Source organism: Myotis daubentonii, chromosome 8, assembly GCF_963259705.1.
Source record: "Myotis daubentonii chromosome 8, mMyoDau2.1, whole genome shotgun sequence".
In the NCBI taxonomy this organism is placed as follows: Eukaryota; Metazoa; Chordata; class Mammalia; order Chiroptera; family Vespertilionidae; genus Myotis; species Myotis daubentonii.
The window spans coordinates 17,359,222-17,379,758 of NC_081847.1; the positions used below are offsets into that span (position 1 = coordinate 17,359,222).

Here is a 20,537-nt window from a genome sequence, read left to right on the forward strand (position 1 = left end):
GTAGAACATAAAGGATTCATTTCTTGTTCACTCTTTCAACGCTACCAAAGTAAGTCCTTTCAAAAGTAACAGCTTTGTAGTAATCATTTCTGTGGGATTTTCTTTACTTCCTTTACTCCATGTTTTCAGATATTACAGGTGATGAAAACTACACATGAAAGTATGTTGTTGGTCTATTATCTAGTTACATGACCTTTAGGATTTAGGTTCTTTTTCCCCTTTAAATAAACCTCAACATCTTTTTATAATTTGAAAGGCATGATTTAAGTAAAACATATATGAGATACGGAAAGGACCTAGAACTAACAGTATGAAAACAATAACTGGGAAGAATTTATTTTGAAATAAGGAAGCTTAAGTATGCTGGTCAGAAACTATTTCAAGTATGCATTTTAAAAATGTTTTATATATAAATAAATAAGCATATCCTAAATGATGCTTTCTCAATCTTAATTTAGTTTTACAAACTTCCAAAAAACATTTATAGAGTCAACAGTGCACTTTATTATACATCTTAGATTTAACATTTCATATATGGTTTTAAAGCTTCAATCAATAGTTCAATACAAAATAAAAAATATATATATATATATATGCAGCAGTGGTTCTCAGGCATAGAATTTATGAGGAGATTGGAGCTTTTTCCCCCCTAGCATATAGTGAATATTATGAACTCTGATAGAATGTTTCCATCTGACTTAGCTGCCTTTCTGATTGAATTTTATTACAGTGGACAGCTTCAGTAGGTATGATGTTGCTACCTGGAAACAGTAAAATTTAAAACATTTTCTTGAAGTCTTTAAGATCTAAATAAGCACTTTTCTCTAACAGAACTCTAATGCCATCCAATAAAAATAATACTGTCCATAAAATATCTGGACTCGATGACCGTTCCTCCTCCTGCCTGCAGGCCTGGCACTAGGATTTCAGGTCATCGTAAATTGAAAGTGATTTTCTTCACTCAGAGAATATCAGGATAATGGGATTATCTGTTTGTTCTCTGAAAACAAACAAACAAACAAAAAAACGAAAACAAAACAAAAATATCTGGAGCATCAACCTAAGAACCACTGCCCATGGTTATTCAATGTCTTCAGGTCTCACAGGATGAGGTAATGGTATGATGGATTTCTTCTCAGTGTCCCTGGAAAGTGCTTTCCTCATATCTGTTAGGAAGCAAAATTTAATTAATTAAAGTACCCAAATTTCAATAATTTTATATTAAATTTAAAGTGTACAGGAAAAGTTCCCATAAGAGGTTTTGCCCCGTATCTCCCCTTTCACCATAATCTAAGGCATCGGTTCTCAACCTGTGGGTCGTGGCCCCTTTGGGGATTGAACGACCCTTTCACAGGGGTTGCCTAAGACCATTGGAAAACACGTATATAATTACATATTGTTTTTGTGATTAATCACTATGCTTTAATCATTGTTCAATTTTTAACAATGAAATTGGGGGTCATTACAACATGAGGAACTGTATTAAAGGGTCACGGCATTAGGAAGGTTGAGAACCACTGATCTAAGGGAAATGTCTTTATACAAGTGAGACTCAATCACCAGTAACCAGAGGGTAATAACCAAAGCCCAACTGGGATTCAGCTCTTCATACAAATGTTCTTTTGACAGAATCTTAGTAATGTAGTAAGACAATAACATAACTAGTCATTGGTCAGTTAATCCTATCTAATAAAAGAGAAAAATGGTAACTGGCGTACGACGATACCCTTTTCATTGGCTAATCAGGGCTATATGCAAATTAACTGCCAACTAAGATTGGCAGTTAACTGCCAACAAGATGGCGGTGAATTTGCATATGTAGGCACAATGCAGGGAGGCTAAGGGAAAGCAGGAAGAAGCCCCCTGCCACTGACAGTGATCAGAAACCCAGGGGGGAGCTAAGAGCTGGGGGGCAGGGCAAAGGCGGCCCTGGGGCTGCCTTTGCCCTGCCCCCCAGCCATGATCGGAGAATCAGGTGCCTTTTCCGCCCTGGCCAGTGATAGGAAGTAGGGGTGGAGCCAGCGATGGGAGCTGGACAAGGTCGAAGCTGGCAGTCCTGGGAGCTAGGGGTCCCTTACCTGGGCCTAAAGCGGAGCCCACGATCACGGGGCCGCTGCAGCTGCGGGTCCCCGCTGCCCGAGCCGGACGCCTCAGCCAGAGGCGTTAGGCCTGGGCAGGGGCGGAGCCTGCAACCACGGGGAGCTGGGGGTCCCCTGCCCAGGCCTGACACCTCTGCCGGAGGCCTCAGGCCTGGTCAAGGGGCCGATCCGGTGATTGGTGATCGGAGGGTGATGAGGGTCAACTCCTCTGGCCGAGGCATCAGGCCTGGGCGGGGGGCGGAGCCGGGGATTGGGGGGATATGATGGTCCCCTTGCCCAGGCCTGAAGCCTGGGTCAGAGGCGTCAGGCTTGGGCGGAGGGTGGAGCCAGCGATCAGAGGGAGATGGGGGTCCCCTGCCCCGGCATGATTCCTGGGCCAGAGGCCTCAGGCCTGGGTGGGGGCCAGAGCCAGTGATCGGGGGGAGATGGGGGTCCCCTGTCCAAGTCTGACACCTCTGGCAGAGGCGTCAGGCCTGGGCAAGGGGCCGATCCTGCGATTGGAGGGTGATGGGGGTCAACGCCTGAGGGCTCCCAGTATGTGAGAGGGGGCAGACTGGGCTGAGGGACACTCCCACACACACACACACACACCCAGTGCACGAATTTTGTGCACTGGGCCCCTAGTATAAGCTAATTAGTGGTAGGTTCCTAAAGGCAGGTTAAAGGAAATATTATATATTGAATTTAAAATATTAAGTCCAACAAATATGATTCTTTTAAGTTTATTAAACTAATTAGATATTTCAGTCTGTAGAATGAACGTAAATGTTCAGCTTCCTCTTTGGGATTTTGCCAAAGACAGCTTACCATAAGCATCCTCGTCGGGCTCCCCGTTGCTGGCTGAATAGTACTCTATGACCGTCCTGTATACACTGTAGCCCAGCTGCTTGTACATGTTGACTGCAACTTGGTTAGATACTCTTACAAAGAGATCAACAAAAAATCCACCTTTTCTTTTTTTAAAAAAAGAAAGGAAAATGTTACCATGTGAGAAACCATAGAAAAAAAATAGGTACATGTATTTTTAAAAACAATACCTGCTTTTACTTTGACTACTTTTAATAGAATGGCAGTAATAGGACCTTGCAGGTGATTACATCATAAATCAATTTTAAAAAACATATATTGCTGCGGATTTATAACAACTATTTCACTGTATAAAAAGATGACTTTCTGTCTGCATACTAATATTTCAAAACCTATAGTACATATTTTCTTTTTTTCCACAATTCTGCTAACTGGCTTAAAAAATTACTGTGTATTTTATGTCATAGTAATTGACATGCCCATTTTACCAGTTAGTCATACAATACTCAAGTCTATTGCTGGCTTGTCGGGGCGCACACTTCTTCAACTTGTTAATATCTGTTTCTCAACTTGCTGTGCCCCTTAAACTCCCACAGAAATGGGTAAGACTCCAGTACCATACTACCAAGGCTTTTTGCATCAGACTTTTTGCTTGAAAATCTTACAGTATAATAGTACCTCAGGGATATTAATTGTCATTTTGGATTAACAAGGCTGAATATATTTTTGCTAGCCATTTAGATTTCTGGTTCTGAAGTCTCTATTGGTCTCTGAAACATTTTTCTTTTTCCTCCCCTATGCTATAGTTTGGTATGCTGGGTATTCAACATTGTGTAAAGGATGTAACATCTTTTTTCCAATTTGCTATCTTTTTCCAGTTTGTGGCTAGTATTGTCATTATCTTTATGTATTTTTTTTTTTTAAATATATTTTATTGATTTTTTTACAGAGAGGAAGGGAGAGGGATAGAGAGTTAGAAACATCGATGAGAGAGAAACATCAATCAGCTGCCTCCTGCACATCTCCTACTGGGGATGTGTCCGCAACCCAGGTACATGCCCTTGACCGGAATCGAACCTGGGACCCTTCAGTCCGCAGGCCGACGCTCTATCCATTGAGCCAAACCGGTTTCGGCTTTATGTATTTCTTGATGAACAAAATTACTTCATTTCAATGAACTTGAATACAGACAGTCCTCGGGTTACATCGGACTCAACGTACGTCGTTTTGTGGTTACATCGCCATCTCCCATTTATTTATTTTAAAAAAAGTCATTTTGACGTATGTATATATGTGCTTTATGTTTTTTATTTATTTGCCACAAGTAAAGGTCAAGAATTGTTATCTTTCTTTAAATTTTTTTTACTGTTTCACTTCATTCCTGCTGTGTATGTGCTCCATGTGAGTGACGTAAGTGGGTTCCGACTTATGGTGAAAATCACGTTACGTGGTGTCGTAGGAACCGATCTCCGACATAGCCCAAGGACCTACTGTATATGAACTTTTCCTTTACAGTTAGCATTTTTTATGGCTTGTTTCAGAAGTTCTTTTCTACCTTGAGCTTAGGGAGACGCTCTCCTGTATTAACTTCAAAGGGCTTGTTAATTTTTCTTTTCACATCCAGGTTTTTAATAAATGTGGAACTGATTTGTATATAGTAAGATGGCAAGCTGGGAAAATTTTTTCACCATGTGGATATCCTATTGTGCCACCACTTTTCACTGAAAAGTGCATCCTTTCATCACTCAAGACAACTGCCTCCTCTGAGGGATGTAAAAATTCATGTATTCCTGGATCTGTTTCTCAAATTCTGTTCCATACTCTAGACACCTACACCAGTCCGAACACAGCCTTACTCATTACAGCTTTACTCCAGCCCGAACGCACGTGAGTCTTACTCATTACAGGTTAATATCTATGATATCTAAAGGGGCAAACCTACCCATTTTGTTGTTCAGGAATATATTGTCTCTTTTAGGCTCTTAACCATTCCTCTATTCCAGTGATTCTCAACCTTCCTAATGCCGCGACCCTTTAATACAGTTCCTCATGTTGTGGTGACCCCTAATTTCATTGTTACAAATTGAGCATAATTAAAGCATAGTGATTATTCACAAAAACAATATGTAATTATATATGTGTTTTCCAATGGTCTTAGGCAACCCGTGTGAAGGGGTTGCGACCCACAGGTTGAGAACCGCTGCACTAAACCTTTAGGGGAAAAAATCTAACAAAAGCTGCAAGATCTCTAAAGTTGATAAAACTTTGAGAGACATCAAAGATGATCCATCTAAATAAGTGGTTCCCAACATGGGGCAATTTGATTTTTAAGGAAGGCAATTCGAGAATGAGTTATTAACACTGAATTTTTTGCATTTTTTATGGTTCTAGGGTCCTCATATACAGTATATAAATATAGTGACATTTATTCATTTCAGTTCTCTATTATATGTTTCGAAACTTGGCTATTTTTTAATATCACTAAATATTTTTTTAACAATTTCTTAGTGATTTCTTCCTCAGTACTTCAACTGTCCGTTTGTTCTTTTATTTTTCTTTCATGGATGCAAGTTAATGGCCTTTTAGGCTTTCTCCACATGAATAAGAGTTCACTTTTAATATAATAAGAATTATTTGTCACAGAAGGGGCATCAGGATTTTAGAGATTTGACAAATGCACTTGTCAAAAAACAACAGCCAACACAACAATAGTCATTGTGTAAATGAATCAAAATTACACTTTTTTTGTCAGATTGGCAAAATTATTTTGGTGTGCTACAGAATTTTAGTAATTAATGTGTGCCACGAAATGAAAAAGGTTGAAAATCACTGGTCTCAACATTTACTTGTAGCTTCTTAATGAGTTTCGTATCTGCCCAATCTTATCTTTGCAAAGTAAGTTTGTTTTTTCCAATCCTCTTATTTTTTCTTGGTTTACTGGTACTGTCTAGTATTTTCAATATATTACTAAAAAGGGGCTAACTATAGGTGTCTTTATCTTGTCCCAGATTTTAAAAGGAAAGCATGCATCACCACCAATATTTACCACAGGTTTTTCGCAGATACTCTTCAGTTTAAGGAAGTTCTCTCCTATTTCCTAGTTTGATCAAGTTTTTAATCACGAATGAATACTGAATTTTATCAATGCATTTTTTTGCATTTACTTAAATAATAGTTCTCCTTTAATCTATTACAGTGGTGGAATATACTTACAGATTTTCTAATGTTAAAATAACCTTCCCTTGACATAGCATCCTCTTTATGAATTGCTGAATCCATTTTACTAAGATTTTACTGGGATTTCTGCATGTATAATGAGATTTCCCTCAAATTTCCTTTCTAATTCTTGTCAGATTTTATTATCAAGGTTATCCTAGCCTTAAAAAAATAAGTTGAAGAATATTCCCTCTTTGTGGAAAATTGAACCTACAGTCATTTCTTAATTAGAATGGTAAAAATTTTTGCCAGAAAAGCCAGTATTCTATGTGGAAAGATTTTTGGCTGATTGAAATTCTTGAAGTCAGAGGTCAGCTCACAACTTATTTTTTGTTGCTCTCGAACTAAGAATGTTTTTTATAATTTTAAAGGATTGTTACACACACACACACACACACACACACACAGTAGAGACCTTAGGTAGCCCACAACACCTAAATATTTACTATTTGGCCCAGAAAAAATTTGTTGACCCCTGTTATTTGTCTGATTGGCCTAGTAATTAGAAAGACACACCTCCCATTATGGTGATGATTTGTCTATTTCTCAGTATAGTTTTGGCAAGTGGTGCATTTTTACATTGAATATGTCATTGAGTATGTAAATTTTTTTATTATTACATCTTCCTGATGGACTAAATCTTTTATCAATATGCAATGACTCTTTTTAAGCTGGTAATTATTGAACTATACTGTGACAATTGTTCATTTAAGTATATCAACTGTCTTGATTAGAATTTGTATAATTTAAAAAATTACTTTCAATCTTTCTATATCTAATCTTTACACGTATTTCCTGTAAATAGTCCTAACAGTCTCCTTTTTTTTCAATTTTATTTTACTTTTCAATTTTATTTCATAACACAACATGAGATCTTAATAAATTGTAAATGTATAATACATTATTGCTGACTGCAGGTACAATGCTGTATAGCAGACTTGAGCTTTTTCATCTTGTTTAACTGAAACTTTATGCTGATTATTAACTCCCCACTTCCCCATACGCCCAGCCCTTGGCCACCACCATTCCACTCTTTGATTCTATGAATTTTAGACTAGTGGCCTGGTACACGAAATTCGTGCAGGAGGGGAGGGGTTGTTCCTCAGCCCGGCCTGCACCCTCTCCAATCTGGGACCCCTCGAAGGATGTCCTACTGCTGGTTTACAGGGATTGGGCCTAAACCAGCAGTTGGACATCCCTTTCGCAATCCGGGACTGCTGGCTCCTAACCGCTCACCTGCCTGCCTGCCTGATTGTCCCTAACCACTCTGCATGCTGGCCTGCTCGCCCCAAATGCCCCCCCGCCATCCTAATCGCCCCCAACTGCACGCCCCCCCCCCCCCCCGCTGGCCTGCTTGCCCCCACTTTCCCTCCCCACTGGCCTGCTTGCCCCCAACTGCCCCCCTGCTGCTCTGCTCACTCCAAACTGCCCACCCCTGCTGTCCTGATCACCTCCAACTGACCCCCACTGATGGCCTGCTTACCCCCAACTGGCCCCCCTGCTGGTCTGCTTACCCCCAACGGCTCCGCCCCCCCACCAGCCTGATCACCCACAACCACCCTCCCCTCTTGGCCTCTAACCGCCTCTACCTCGGCCCAGCCACCATGGCTTTGTCCAGAAGAACGCCTGGAAGGTCTCCTGGAAGATCTTCCAGTCTAATTAGCATATTACCCTTTTACTAGTAGATAGAGGCCTGGTGCACAGGTGGGGGCCGGCTGGTTTGCCCTGAAGGTGTCCCGGATCAGGGTGGGGGTTCCCTTGGGGCATAGGGTGGCCTGGACAAGGGGCCTGTGGTGGTTTGCAGGCCAGCCACGCCCCCATGGGATGAGGGTCCCTGCTGGGGGAACATGGCCAGCCTGGGTGAAGGGCTGAGGGCTGTGTTCAGGCTGGCCACACCCCCTTCAGGATGGGGGGTCCCGCTGGGGTGCCTGGCCAGCCTGGGTGAGGGGCTGATGGCTGTTTGCAGACTGGCCAAGCCCCCCAGCAGGGACCCTCACCCCATGAGGGTGTGGCCAGCCTGGGTGAGTGGCTGATGGCTGTTTGTCGGCCAGGCCCCAGACCTTCCTTGAGCAGAGGCCACAGCGGCTGGAAACAGGTATCTGGGATTTATTTATCTTCTATAATTGAAACTTTGTAGCCTTGAGCAGAGCCCACAACCGGCCAGGGCAGACGGGAAGCTTGGCTTCCTCCATCGCCATGGGCACCCCAAGCCTCCTATTCGCTCCAGCTCCATGGCCGCCACCGTCTTGGTTGGGTTTATTTGCATACTCACTCCTGACTGGCTGGTGGGCATGGCTTGTGGGTGTTGCTGAGGTATGGTCAATTTGCATGTTTCTCTTTTATTAGATATCTTATGTAAGTGGGATCATGCAGTATTTGTCTTTCTGTAACTAGCTTATTTCACTTAGCATAATGTCCTCAAGTCTGTCTTTTAATTGGACTCATTAGTCTATTGACGTTTACTGTTGTAATTAGTGAAAATATTTGATTCACAGCTATCATCTTAATTCATGCTTATTTATTTTGTCATTTTAATTTCCTTTTTCTTTCTTCTTTTAAAATGATTTGTCATTCTGTTTTTTTCCCTACTTGTTTGTTTTGAAATTACATACTGTTTCTATTTTTAATGTATACATGTATACACATGCATAGATGTATGGATGGATATTGGTATATAAACACACACCCATACAAATAAAGATCACTTAAATCTTAGGTATTCTTAAGGACTAGAGTTCATTTCCTTTTTGGCTAACACCATTTCCTCTCTTCTCTGAATGAGCTCGAGTTCCTCTTGCTACCACTTTGGCTAGGAGCATTTTAAGCCTGGGTTATTTTAAGACTTATATTTATTATTAATTCCATTAATTAAGTGTAAAGCCTCGAGTGCTTCTCAGTAGCTATTCCCTTTTCTATATACTTTTAAGTATTTACAGTAAAGGAAAAAATGGCAGCTTGGCAATTGGTTAAACTTTATACACACATATCTATTCTAGAATGGGCTGGCAGGAGGGGTTTTCTCTTTATTACTTTAATCTCACTTAATGAGGATGTTTAACATATATAATAGGTCTTTTTTAAAAAGCCATAATGTTGGCAGTTCCCCAAACTGCTCCAGGGTGTCCCAGGGTGCCCAAAACTCAGAGGTGCTGTGGGATATTTCAAATGTTTGAGGAAAACACAGACAAACCTTACATATCAGACACTAACAAACCACTATTTTGATGTAATCGAGAATACAACATTACATCATGTTATATCCCTTTTGATGACTACCTTTATGAAGCCAGATTTTGGGCAGTTCCTATGATTAAAAAAATAAAGTACCACATGAAAACCAATGTGAAACAGGAATGCAGGTGGTTGTATCAATCCATTTCCAGGGTTTGAAAAGGAATACAATACCCAACAAGAGCACACATCTCATTAGTCAATAACCACAATTATTTAACAATGAAATAAAAATATTTTTTCTTTCAGTTTACTTTTTTTCTAAATATCTACTAGGTTGTTAGGCCATAAATACTTATTAATCAGAGCATAACTGCTTAAGACTAAACTGTTTTCCATTTGGTCAAGGGGCACTGTGAAAAAAATCATTAAGATACCAAGGGCAATGTTAACAAAGAATATGGGAATATCTCCCATAGTGGCAAGAATAGTAAAAAAAACCCACAAATTTGATTCCACGAATTACCCAGGTTGCAAGCCTGTGGCAAGTCACTTATTTCTCTTTAATGTTCCTCAGTGGCAAAATAGGGACAATGCCATTCTGAATATGTTACAGAATTGTTATAAGGACTACTGGAGGCTAAAAATGAAACTTCTGTAAGTTGTAATGCATTATATTTACTCAGCCTGAAGGGAAAAAGTCTTATAAATGTTCACAGAGAAAAATCAAATGATCAGGGTTCATAAATTATTAGAAAAATAGGATCTCACCTTTCTGAGATTTCCTCTAATAACTCCATAAGTTTAGCAGCCAAACCAAGGCGTCGAAATTCTGGGGCAACAGACAGAGCTGTGACATGCCCATGCCATTCTTCCCTAGCAACTGAGCCTTCTGCTTTACCCATAACTGCCAACAAAAGATTGCATTCATTAATAAACACAGGGGTTTACACATAAATATAGAATTACTGTTTGATACATTTTTATTATAAAGGAAACTAATGACAAACCTTTAGTATTTAAATCTTAAAGTCATCTACTTAATGGTTAATGGTGCTTTTATCTGAATTTCACTTATAAATGTCATGTTAAATCTAGTTGTAGAATTGGAATTAGAAAGTTTTTTTAAAGGAATGATATACTAAAAACATAACTAATTTTGAACACAGAATCAGAATATGTATTTTTAAAAATATCTATATTTCACATAGGTATATGTGTGGGTATGTGTACATGTATACATAACTGAGACAATCAATAGCTAAGTTTTTGTTAATAATGCTACTCAATGAAGATGCTACAATCCTTGTATTATGTACCAAATAAACTATGTAGAAACTTAACATATATATAGTTTGAAAGATCCAAGAAGACTGAGACCCTGTTTGGCTGGTTCACTGCTGTAACAGCTGGACCTAGCACAATGCCTAATGTAGAAGGGATCACTGAGTTTCTAATGGTTAAAAGGAAAGAAATTATAGACATCGTGATTATACTTTCAATTCTTTATCATTCTAAACCAGTTTAAACCCATATTAAAATCTTAACTCCTATCCAAAACAGTACTGGTGGCATTATACTTACTATAGCCCATTAACTCTCCACCAGGTGCCTCTGCAACAATGAAATACTCTGGCCAATGGGCAAGATACTGTAAATAAAAAGGAATCCCATACTACAGTCTTGTTAAGGAGTGTGAAGAACGATGGGCAGTAACAAGTTCTTCATAAAAGGGATAAAGAAAGTTCCCCTTAATAAGTATGTTGTTGCTTTATCCCCAGCTCTATATATGTATGTTTTCTATAATCATATCATTACAGTAAATATTTAGGTTAGCACTAATTTTTTAACAATGTACCTGAACATACCACCTCAAATGTGAATGGAAACTGCACCATCCAACAGAAAACTGAACTAGGACTCATTGTATCTAAATCTCTGCATAGCACTTAGCCTCACCGGATATTCTTATTTGTTTACAATCTGTCTCCCCTTAAAACTATGAGTAATGTTTACTCTATCCCTGGCACTTCGTACATAGATGCTCAGTATGTTTACTTTTCCATAATTGCACTGGAAAATTACTAATACATACTCATTCCTATATTTCTCCTTAATGTCAGCTTGCTGATGCAATTCCATGAAGGGACATCATCGATCATATATATATATATATATATAAAGTTCCTGGAAAACCTGTTTAGTAAATTCTTCAAACTCTCCTCTGAAAGACAAGCTTTATTTTCAATACTCTTCAAACTTAACCCCTAAAATGACAGGCCAGTCAGTCTTCCTACCATGCAGCCTTAAAACACACCATAACTGTCTCCTCCAATGTGCCCACTCATCAACCACTAGGAGCTGGTAGGTTCCTTTCAAATATGGCTTCACCTGGATTATGAGACTTTTACTGTAAACTTTGCAGGTAACTGGAAACAAACCATGTAAGTTGATATGAATCCTAATACTGCCCTTATTTTATGGTGAAAATTTGTGTCATTCAAAATTCTTCAAAATCCTTTTACTATTTTTAAACATGGAAAGATCTTTAATAGGTCATAGTTTTTAAAATATAAATGAAAACTTCAGAGTTTCTTTTTTTGGTTTTCCCACTCAACTCTGTTTTTGATACGTAGCCCATTAAAACTAAAAATAGTAAAACTACCTACCATTAGTTTTTACTGCTGTATAGTGTTCCACTGTTGTGAAAAGACAATTTAAATATACTATCTCTTGACAGTGGATGTCTGGGTTGTTTCCACTTTTTCAAACTTTTTAAAATACTTTATGAATAGAGATTAATTTATTTAGTCATTTTCTTATCATTGTGAATGAATGTTATCCCCAATTTTTAATAACAGCAATAAATATTTTTGTAATGACATAACTAAGGAGTTAACAAACTTTTTCCGTAAAGGGCCAGATAGTAAATATTCTAGGCTGTGTGGTCCATATGGTCTCTGTTGCAACTACTCAAACTGTGAAGGCCATGGAAAAGACCATATATAATAGAAAATTACTCAGCATATCTGTGTCCCAGTAAAACTATTTATAAAAACAGGCAGTGTGCAAACTTGGCTCTTGCACCTTAGTTCGTCATGCCCTGACATAATTGCCTCTGTTGCTTATTATTTTCTGCTTCTGGGAACTGGAATTACTAAGAATTACATTGCCACCCTAGCCGGTTTGGCTCCATGGATAGAGCCTCGGCCTGTGGACTGAAGGGTCCCGGGTTTGATTCGGGTCAAGGGCACATGCCAGGATTGAGGGCTCGATCCCCAGTGTGGGGCATGCAGGAGGCAGCCAGTCAATGATTCTCTCTCATCATTGATGTTTCTCTCCCTTCCTCTCTGAAATCAATAAAATAAAATAAATTACATTGCCAAAGTGACTTCCAAAAAATTATTGCAGTTTATGCCATCATTAGCAATCTATGAGAATGTTCCTATAACCACACCCTCATCAGCACTGAGTTTTATCTTTTTTTTTTTTAATTCTAGATATTTTGATAAGTAAAACATCACATTTTATTTTGGTTGTAATTCACGTCTTCTGACTGGTAAGACTGAACTAATATGTCCACTAGCCTCTTATATTGAATTATCAGTTAATATTACCCGCCCCCCCCCCCCCCGCCCGTCCCCACCCTGCAATGGACATGGATAACCCAGAAATCCAACTTTGTGTTTTTAAGCCACTCGGGATGTGGGGGTTGTTTGTTAGTGCAACATGATCCAGATAGATACTGCTCATTGTTACCCCAAATCCTCTCTTCACTTTAGTAATAAGCCCTAATTTAAAGTACGCACATTCTGGGACTCTTACAGCTACCTAAGTGAGGCAGGTGCTGATCAACGAGATACAGCAAACAATATCTTTACCTTCCCCTCTGTTGATCCTCCTGCCAGGAACATGGATGTGATGCTGTCTGCTCTGGCAGCCATGGAATAGGAAGGACACAGCCACCCTGGGAATGGCAGAGTGGTTCAAGTGCAGAACCTGGTCACTGGTGACTACATGGAACCACCACCTGCCCTACTGCTCATCATTTCCAGACTTCATTCAGAACACACAGAAATAACCCATCTTGCTGAACTCACTACTTTCTGTTGTGTACACCCATACTACTGACGGGAAGCTGGGCAGGGTAGCTGTATTGTTATAGATTTATGAGGTCACTATATTAGCAACTTGTTAGGCAGGTTTAAGACAAATCTTCTTCCCAGTTTATTTAAATTGCTTTCAATGTTGTTTATGATGTTTCCTGATCTAAAAGGTTTTAAAGTTTTTCAGTACTGGTCTATTTTTTTTCCTTTGTTTCTCTATTTTCCTTTTAGTAAGCCTTCATTTAACTTTTTTTTTAAAAAAAGGATACAGTTTCTGTAAGTGGATCCAAGTTACTGAAAGAAATGAGGAAAAGACAGTAGTAAGCAGTGTTTACAAAACCAGTTTAAATAAGCCCATTAAAACTAAAAATAATATGCACAAGGAAATCAAAACATGCAAAATCCACTTTAAAACCAACTTTAGGGCTCAGGAGGATGGTTTAAATTACCTAATGGCCATATTGCAAAATGACAGTTGCAAAATGTTATTGTGGTGAGAACTTTTAAGATCTACTCGCTTAGCAATTTTTAAGTATGCAATACAGTATCATTAGTTATACTCACCATACTATCCATTATATACCCATGACTTATTTATTTTATAACTGGAAGTTTTGTACCTTTTAACCCTTTTCACCCATTTCACATGAATAAACATTTTTAAAAATTTGTATGTAACCACAAAAGACCCCAAATAGCTAAAGTAATCCTGTGACAAATTAACAAAGCTGGAAGTATCACACTTTCTGACTTCAAACAATACTATGAAACTATAATAATCAAAATAGTATGGTATGTGCGGAAACACAGATACATAGACCAATGGAAGAGAACTGAGAGCTCAGAAATAGACCCAGACAGACAGAGAGAGAGAGAGAGACACACACACACACACACACACACACACACACACACACACACTCTCTAGAGGCCCGGTGCACGAAATTCATGCACTGGGGGGGGGGAAGGGGGGGGTTCGCAACCCTCAGCCTGGCCTGCACCCTCTCACAGTCCGGGAGCCCTCGGGGGATGTCCAACTGCTGTGGAAGTGGAAGAGGCTCCCACCACTGCCGCTGTGCTCGCCAGCCATGAGCCTGGCTTCTGGCTGAGTGCAATGACCACCAGGGGGCAGCTCCTGCATTGAGTGTCTGCCCTCTGGTGGTCAGTGCATGTCATAGCGACTACTCGTTCAGCCACTGGGTTGAAACCGGCTCTCCTGACATCCCCGGAGGGGTCCTGGATTGCGAGAGGACACAGGCCAGGCCAAGCGACCCCACCAGTGCACGATTGGGGTTGGGGAAGGACGCAGGAGGCTGCCCAGGTGGGGAGGGGTGGTGGGAGGTCTCCAGGCCATGTCCAGCCCATCTTGCTGAGTCCCAATCAGCCGGACCCCAGCAGCAAGCTAACCTACCAGTTGGAGCGTCTACCCCCAGTAGTCAGTGCACGACACAGCGACTGGTCAACCGGTCGATTGTATGCCCCCTGGTGGTCAGCGCACGTCATAGCAAGTGGCTGAGCAGCCTTAGCATATCATTAGCATATTATGCTTTGATTGGTTGAACAGCTGACTGGACAGCGGGACACTTAGCATATTAGGCTTTTATCTCACACACACACACACACACACACACACGCAACTAATTTTTGACAAAGGAGCCAAGAATATACAATGGAAAAAGAAATGGTGTTGGGAAAACTGGACAGCCATATGCAAAAGACAAAAGAATGAAAGAAACTAAACTATCTTATACCATACACAAAGTTAAAATGTATTAAAGATCTGAATGTAATACCTGAAATAATAAAATACATAGAAGAATACATAGGCACTAAATTTATGGACACTGGTCTCAGAAATGTTTTCCTAAATTTGATCCCAAATGCAAGTGAAGTAAAGCAGAAAGAAATTAATGGGACTACATCAAACTAAAAACTTCTGCAAAGCAAAAGAAACCAACCAAATGGGAGAAGATATGAAGAACTTGTAAAACTCAACAACAAAAAGACAATCAATAAAATATGGGCAGAGGACCTGAACACTTTTCCCAGGAAGACAGACATATAACTAGTTATTAGAGAAAGGCAAATTAAAACCACAATGAGATATCACCTCACACCTGTAAGAATGCCTATTATAAAAAAGACAAAAAATATATGTTGGATGATATAGAGAAAAGGAAACCCTTGTATACTGTAGGTGGGAAGGTAAATTAGTATAGCTACTATAGAAAACAAAACAAAAAAAATCCTCAAAAAAACTAAGAATAGAACTATCAAATGATCCAGCAATTATTCTTCTGGGTATTTATCCAAAAAACATAAAAATACTTCTGCATTAAGATATATGTGCCTCTATTTTCAATGCAGCATTATTTACAATAGCTAAGTATCCACTGATGAATGATTGGACAAAGGTGATGTGGTATATATGTAAAATGGAATATTATTCATCTTAAAGAAATGAAATACTGCCATTTGTGACAACATAGATGAACTCTTGAGAGTATTATGCTAAATGAAGTAAGTCAGAATATCACAGATACAGATAACAGAATGGTGGTTATCAGGAGAAGTGGGATGGGGTGATGGTGAAGTGGATAAAGGGGGTCAAACATATGGTTAACAGAAGGAAACTAGACTTCAGATGGGGAGCACAACATAGAATACACAGGTGTCAAATGCTGTACACCTGAAAGTTATGGAATGTTATTAACCAATGTTACCCCAATAAATTTAATTTTTTTTAAAGTAAAATCAAGTTAGAATGAACACCAAAGCCTAAAAGTAGAAAAGAGGTCTTTCAGGCATGATCAGTCCCCCTCTTGGTGGGAGGGTGAATAAAAACACTGACCACTTTGGTTTTGCTGCTGTGTAGACAGACCCTTGTTATAAGTATGAACACTGCTTATGGGAAAGGGAGAGTAAAACCAACGGCCTGTTATGGGCTGACACTGCTCAGCACTTTCTCTGAAAGGTAACAAAGAACTTTTTCATTAAAAACCATCAATTAGAAGACAGACATTTATTATACTGATAATAGACTTAATGATCAAATTACTAGAGCAATAAATTTTTAAAAGCCATTTTTCTTGTATTTTTTTTTTTGTATGAACTTGCCAATATCATTAACACAGAGAGAGAACTGTAAAGTAGGAAGAAAGGGATGTTCAGTTGTGGTTACCTGAACTAGCAGTGCGAAGGCAAGTACAATCAGCCAAACTCTAGGGACTAGGATGGTGTTGCTTCGGGAGCATCCACACTTACATTCTGCATATATAATTATACTGCTAAAGATAAATTATTTCACCATTTATTATCAATAATGCATTTTCCCAGACCTACCATAAAGTTGTGTGATGTATTTGAAAAAAATAAAAGGTCGTGATAAGAATGGCATTGTTTTAACAATTTTACAGATCTTTTTAATGTCTGGCCTAATAGAAGATAGGATTCTCATATCTGTCTGTTATACTTGCTGTTGTAAGATCACACATCTGGAAAACTCACTATGCACCTCTGAGAGAATGAGTGTGCAAAAGGCAAAAAACCATCTTAGTGTTATCATGAAAATAGCTCTGACCTTGCAGAGCCCCAAAACAATCTTGAGGGGCCCCGGTGCACACCTGGAGAATCACTTGCTCTAACATATTCTCTCCTCTTGCTTCAACTCTCCAACAGGCCACCCCCCTCCTGCCTTTGTTGAGCTGTCACCTCTGGGCCATTGCCAAGACCTCCTATATGGCTTACCTGCCGGGTATACCTCCTCTACTCACCTCCTATTCCACACAGCTCTGTGTTGAAGGGCTCCGGCTTCAGAGCAGTGGTTCTCAAACACCCGAGAATTTGCATTTCCAAAACGTTCCCAATGGTCAGGGGCCACTCTTTAAGAACCACGGCTGTTGCCAATCTCCTTGGATTAATTAGACTCCCTGTTTGACTCGCTCTCACTGCAAGGCCCTCACACCTGGGACAATTCGCTTGCTCTCCGTACCTCAGTTTGCTCATACATAAAATGGGGGTAATGAGACCACCTACTCAGAGAGCTGTGAGGATTAAATGCTACTGCAGTGCCAGCGCTGGGATCAGCGAGAGCTCCGCACAAACTGCCTCCGTTATGCCGCTTCAAACAGAACCTCCTTCCAGCAGGATCAAGTGTAAACCCCTCGACAATGGAGAAGTCCTTTCACCCTTTCTCTCTGGCTGCTGAGTTACAGGCCCACCACTGCAGGCACGGCACACTCGTCTCCAAGGCGACCCGCCACGCCTCAGCTTTCCCACCTTAACTCCCCTCCCTTCTCCGGAGCTTCCTTCTTCCTCATTATCAACATTTTGTCCACCTTTCAAACGTGGATGGGGGATTAGTGGGTGGGGGGATGGATGAATGTGGGACAAACGGAAAGATGACGGGATGGATGTCGCAAATGGAGCCAAGGTAGCAACATGTTCACTGCAGAAGCCTGCTGATGTGCCCACACAGGTGTTCGAGGTAAAATTGTCAACTGTTTAAATGTTCACAAATTCCAAAATAACAAACATGTTTTGTTCGGGGGGTGGAGGGGAGGGATGGTACCTGCAAGTCGCCTATCCTGACAACTCCGACTGAAAGAAACTGCCACAAAGGGGCCTGCACCAGCATGCCCCGCCCTGGCGCTGCACAGCAGAGCAAGGTGCCCCGGCTGGGGGCGCCGCTCCGGGAACCCGGACAAAACCAAGCCCCGACCGCACTGCGGGAGGAACCGCGGCGGGGCCTGGTCACCTCCTCATTTCATCCTTTAAAGTTACCCGCCTCCACCCGGGGGGCCGCATCAGACACTTCGCTATCAGCTGCTGACCTCGCCGCGACCTCCAGGCCAGGACTTTTGGGGTTTCCAGGACAAGGGGAAGCCGGTCCCAGGCCCGGAGGCAGCAGGGCCGGGCGCCGGCCGCGGGCTCCCAGGCCGCCCCCACCTCCGCCCACCCAGCGCAGCCTGACAGCCGCCGGAGGACGCGGGGCGGCGGGATGAAGTTAGAGCGCCGCGGCCACGGTCAGCAGGGCAGCCCGTGCGGCCGCCCCCGCCCTGGCCTCGGCCTGCAGCCCCCCGGGAGGCACCAGCGGCGGCCGGGCGGGGTTGACTCCTCGGACCCCGGCCCGGGGGAGGGGGAGCGCCACCAGGCTCGCCCAGTGCGCATCTCACTCACATGTTGTTGAAGCGGAACAGGTCGTCGCAGGTGAAGGCCCGGAGCGTGGTCATTACGCCGCCGCCGCCAAAGCAGAATCGCCGCGACTGCGCCCGCCCCGCCGGAAGTCATCCAGCGAGCGCCCGCCCCTCCGGAAGTCATCCAGCGAACTACCGCGCCTCTGGAAGGCGGAGAACTTCTTCCGGGTCACCAGTTGCTCGGCAACCACGCAGCGACGCAGCTCCCTCTCGCGGCAAGTTAGGAATTGCCAGCCCACCGCTGTAAGGGCAGGAGGGTTAGCCTTCAGAAGCTGGAAACCCCTTCAAGGGAACGACTGTAAAAAGTAGATAAAGCCATCACCGAGGAAGGAGACACAAAGCTGCAGGGATTAGGAAACCAAAGCAGAAAAGCGGGGTTCAGGATCATTTGGGTGCCCTCGGTAAATAAGGAAAGAAGTGGACGGAAAATGGGAAGAGCCTCATGGTCCAGAGAGTCCTATCCCAAAGATGCAAACCTAGTATAGAATCTCAAATCTCATAATACGATGTTTAAAAAAAAAAAAAAGTGAATTCAACTTTAATAATATATTTTATTTTACCCAGTATATTTAAAATATTATCTTTTCACATGTAATCAACAGAAAAAGTATTAATGGAATGCTTTATTTTTTTTAACAAGCCTTTTAAATCATGTGTGTATTTTACATTTGCAACATATTGCAATCCAGGAGCTAAACTGTCATAAGAAATACATGTTCTGGCCCTGGCCAGTGTGGTTCAGTTGGTTGACATCGTCCAAGGCAACAAGAGGACACTGGTTTGATTCCCTGTCAGGGCTCAGGTCCAGGTTGTGGAGGGCTGGATCCAGTGAGGGGTGCGTGGCAGCCAATGCATGTTTCTCCCTGTCTTTCCCTCTCCCTTCCTCTCTATGAAAAAAAGAAATAAAAGTAAAAATAAAAGAAATACTTGTTCGGTATTTAGATTTCATAAAATTTATACGTTAAATGTATGGTTAAAAAATAGATCACATACCCAAACAGTTCCAATCATGCTGAGTTTTCAAATAATGGCACACCAGTTTTTAAATTTAAAGTTAAAAATGTCATTCATCAGTGGCACTAGCCACATTTCCAGTACTCACACAATAGCCCCATGGGTAGTGGTTGTCACCATGTTGATTGCCCAGGTCCAGAGGCTAAGAAATGAACATGTTCTACCCATTCTTGAAAGTTATTTCTCCTCACCCTCTTTTTAAGCAACTACTGAGGTTGTTTTGAGGGGCAGGTTGCACAAGTCAAACCAACCAAAGGGACTCCTCAAGAATAAATCTCATTTCTAAGGCCCTAAAGTCTCTAACTGCTCTGGGGCCCAAGTTGGTTCTTAGGAATCTCTTCAGCAGGCCCCTGCCCAGACATGTGGCCCAGGCATGGAAGGAGGAGAGAGCAGACAGTTGGGGAAGTAGGTAGGCTCATAAGAAGGATGTCCCAAGGTCCAAGGTCCAGACATTGTTTCCAAAACCTCAACAATATAGGCATGTGAGTGTAAGCATATGTGTAAAAGTTCCGGGACTACAGACTCACGCCCACAGGCACTACAGATGCACCAGGAGGGCAGAATGTGGCATTGTGAGCTCAGCTTATGCCTGCCAGGTGTTTAAACAGGGGGAAAATAGAGGCAATTTCATATCCGCAAAGCTGAAGGTGCCTCAATAAATGAAGGTTAAAGGATAATGTTTAGAAAAGGTAAAATTATTATTCTCATGCAAATATAAAATGAACATTTGTCAAAGATTTTAACTCTTTATTCAATGAAAGGACCAGTAAGATGTTACAGCCTGTTTAAAGGAGAATTTAAAATGCACAAGGCAATAGGATTGCTGTCGTATATTTAGAAATAGTGTAAAGCTTGTCAGTATCCACATAGTAGTAATCTATTGCATCTAATGGACACGCATGAAGCATTTATATTTCTAAGTCATTTTC

General features: G+C 41.3%; 1 protein-coding gene, 1 long non-coding RNA gene and 1 other non-coding gene across 9 annotated transcripts; 2 read left to right on the forward strand and 1 right to left on the reverse strand.

Annotated features, from left to right (window-relative positions):
* Nucleotides 1–480: 480 nt before the first annotated feature.
* On the reverse strand, nt 481–18,712 carry NAA20 (N-alpha-acetyltransferase 20, NatB catalytic subunit). 7 transcript variants are annotated; one of them, XM_059705423.1, is made up of 8 exons: nt 16,980–17,061; nt 13,669–13,693; nt 13,175–13,226; nt 10,878–10,944; nt 10,065–10,200; nt 2,907–3,052; nt 1,041–1,166; nt 481–868 (listed from the first exon to the last, which is right to left on the reverse strand). In XM_059705423.1, exons 1-7 carry the CDS (start codon nt 17,044–17,046, stop codon nt 1,081–1,083), a joined length of 579 nt encoding a protein of 192 aa, XP_059561406.1. In that variant the 5' UTR covers nt 17,047–17,061; the 3' UTR covers nt 481–868; nt 1,041–1,080. The 7 variants fall into 7 exon arrangements, with proteins under 7 accessions (XP_059561406.1, XP_059561410.1, XP_059561405.1 ...); XM_059705427.1 differs by lacking the exon at nt 16,980–17,061 and adding an exon at nt 18,578–18,676 and having other exon boundaries at nt 481–1,166; XM_059705422.1 differs by having other exon boundaries at nt 481–1,166.
* LOC132240402 (small nucleolar RNA SNORA79) lies at nt 883–1,024 on the forward strand. The gene has a single exon (XR_009454312.1). It is a non-coding gene; the product is annotated as a small nucleolar RNA SNORA79 (small nucleolar RNA).
* Nucleotides 3,051–8,837, forward strand: LOC132239307 (uncharacterized). The gene is made up of 2 exons (XR_009454020.1): nt 3,051–7,179; nt 8,469–8,837. It is a non-coding gene; the product is annotated as an uncharacterized LOC132239307 (long non-coding RNA).
* Nucleotides 18,713–20,537: the final 1,825 nt, after the last annotated feature.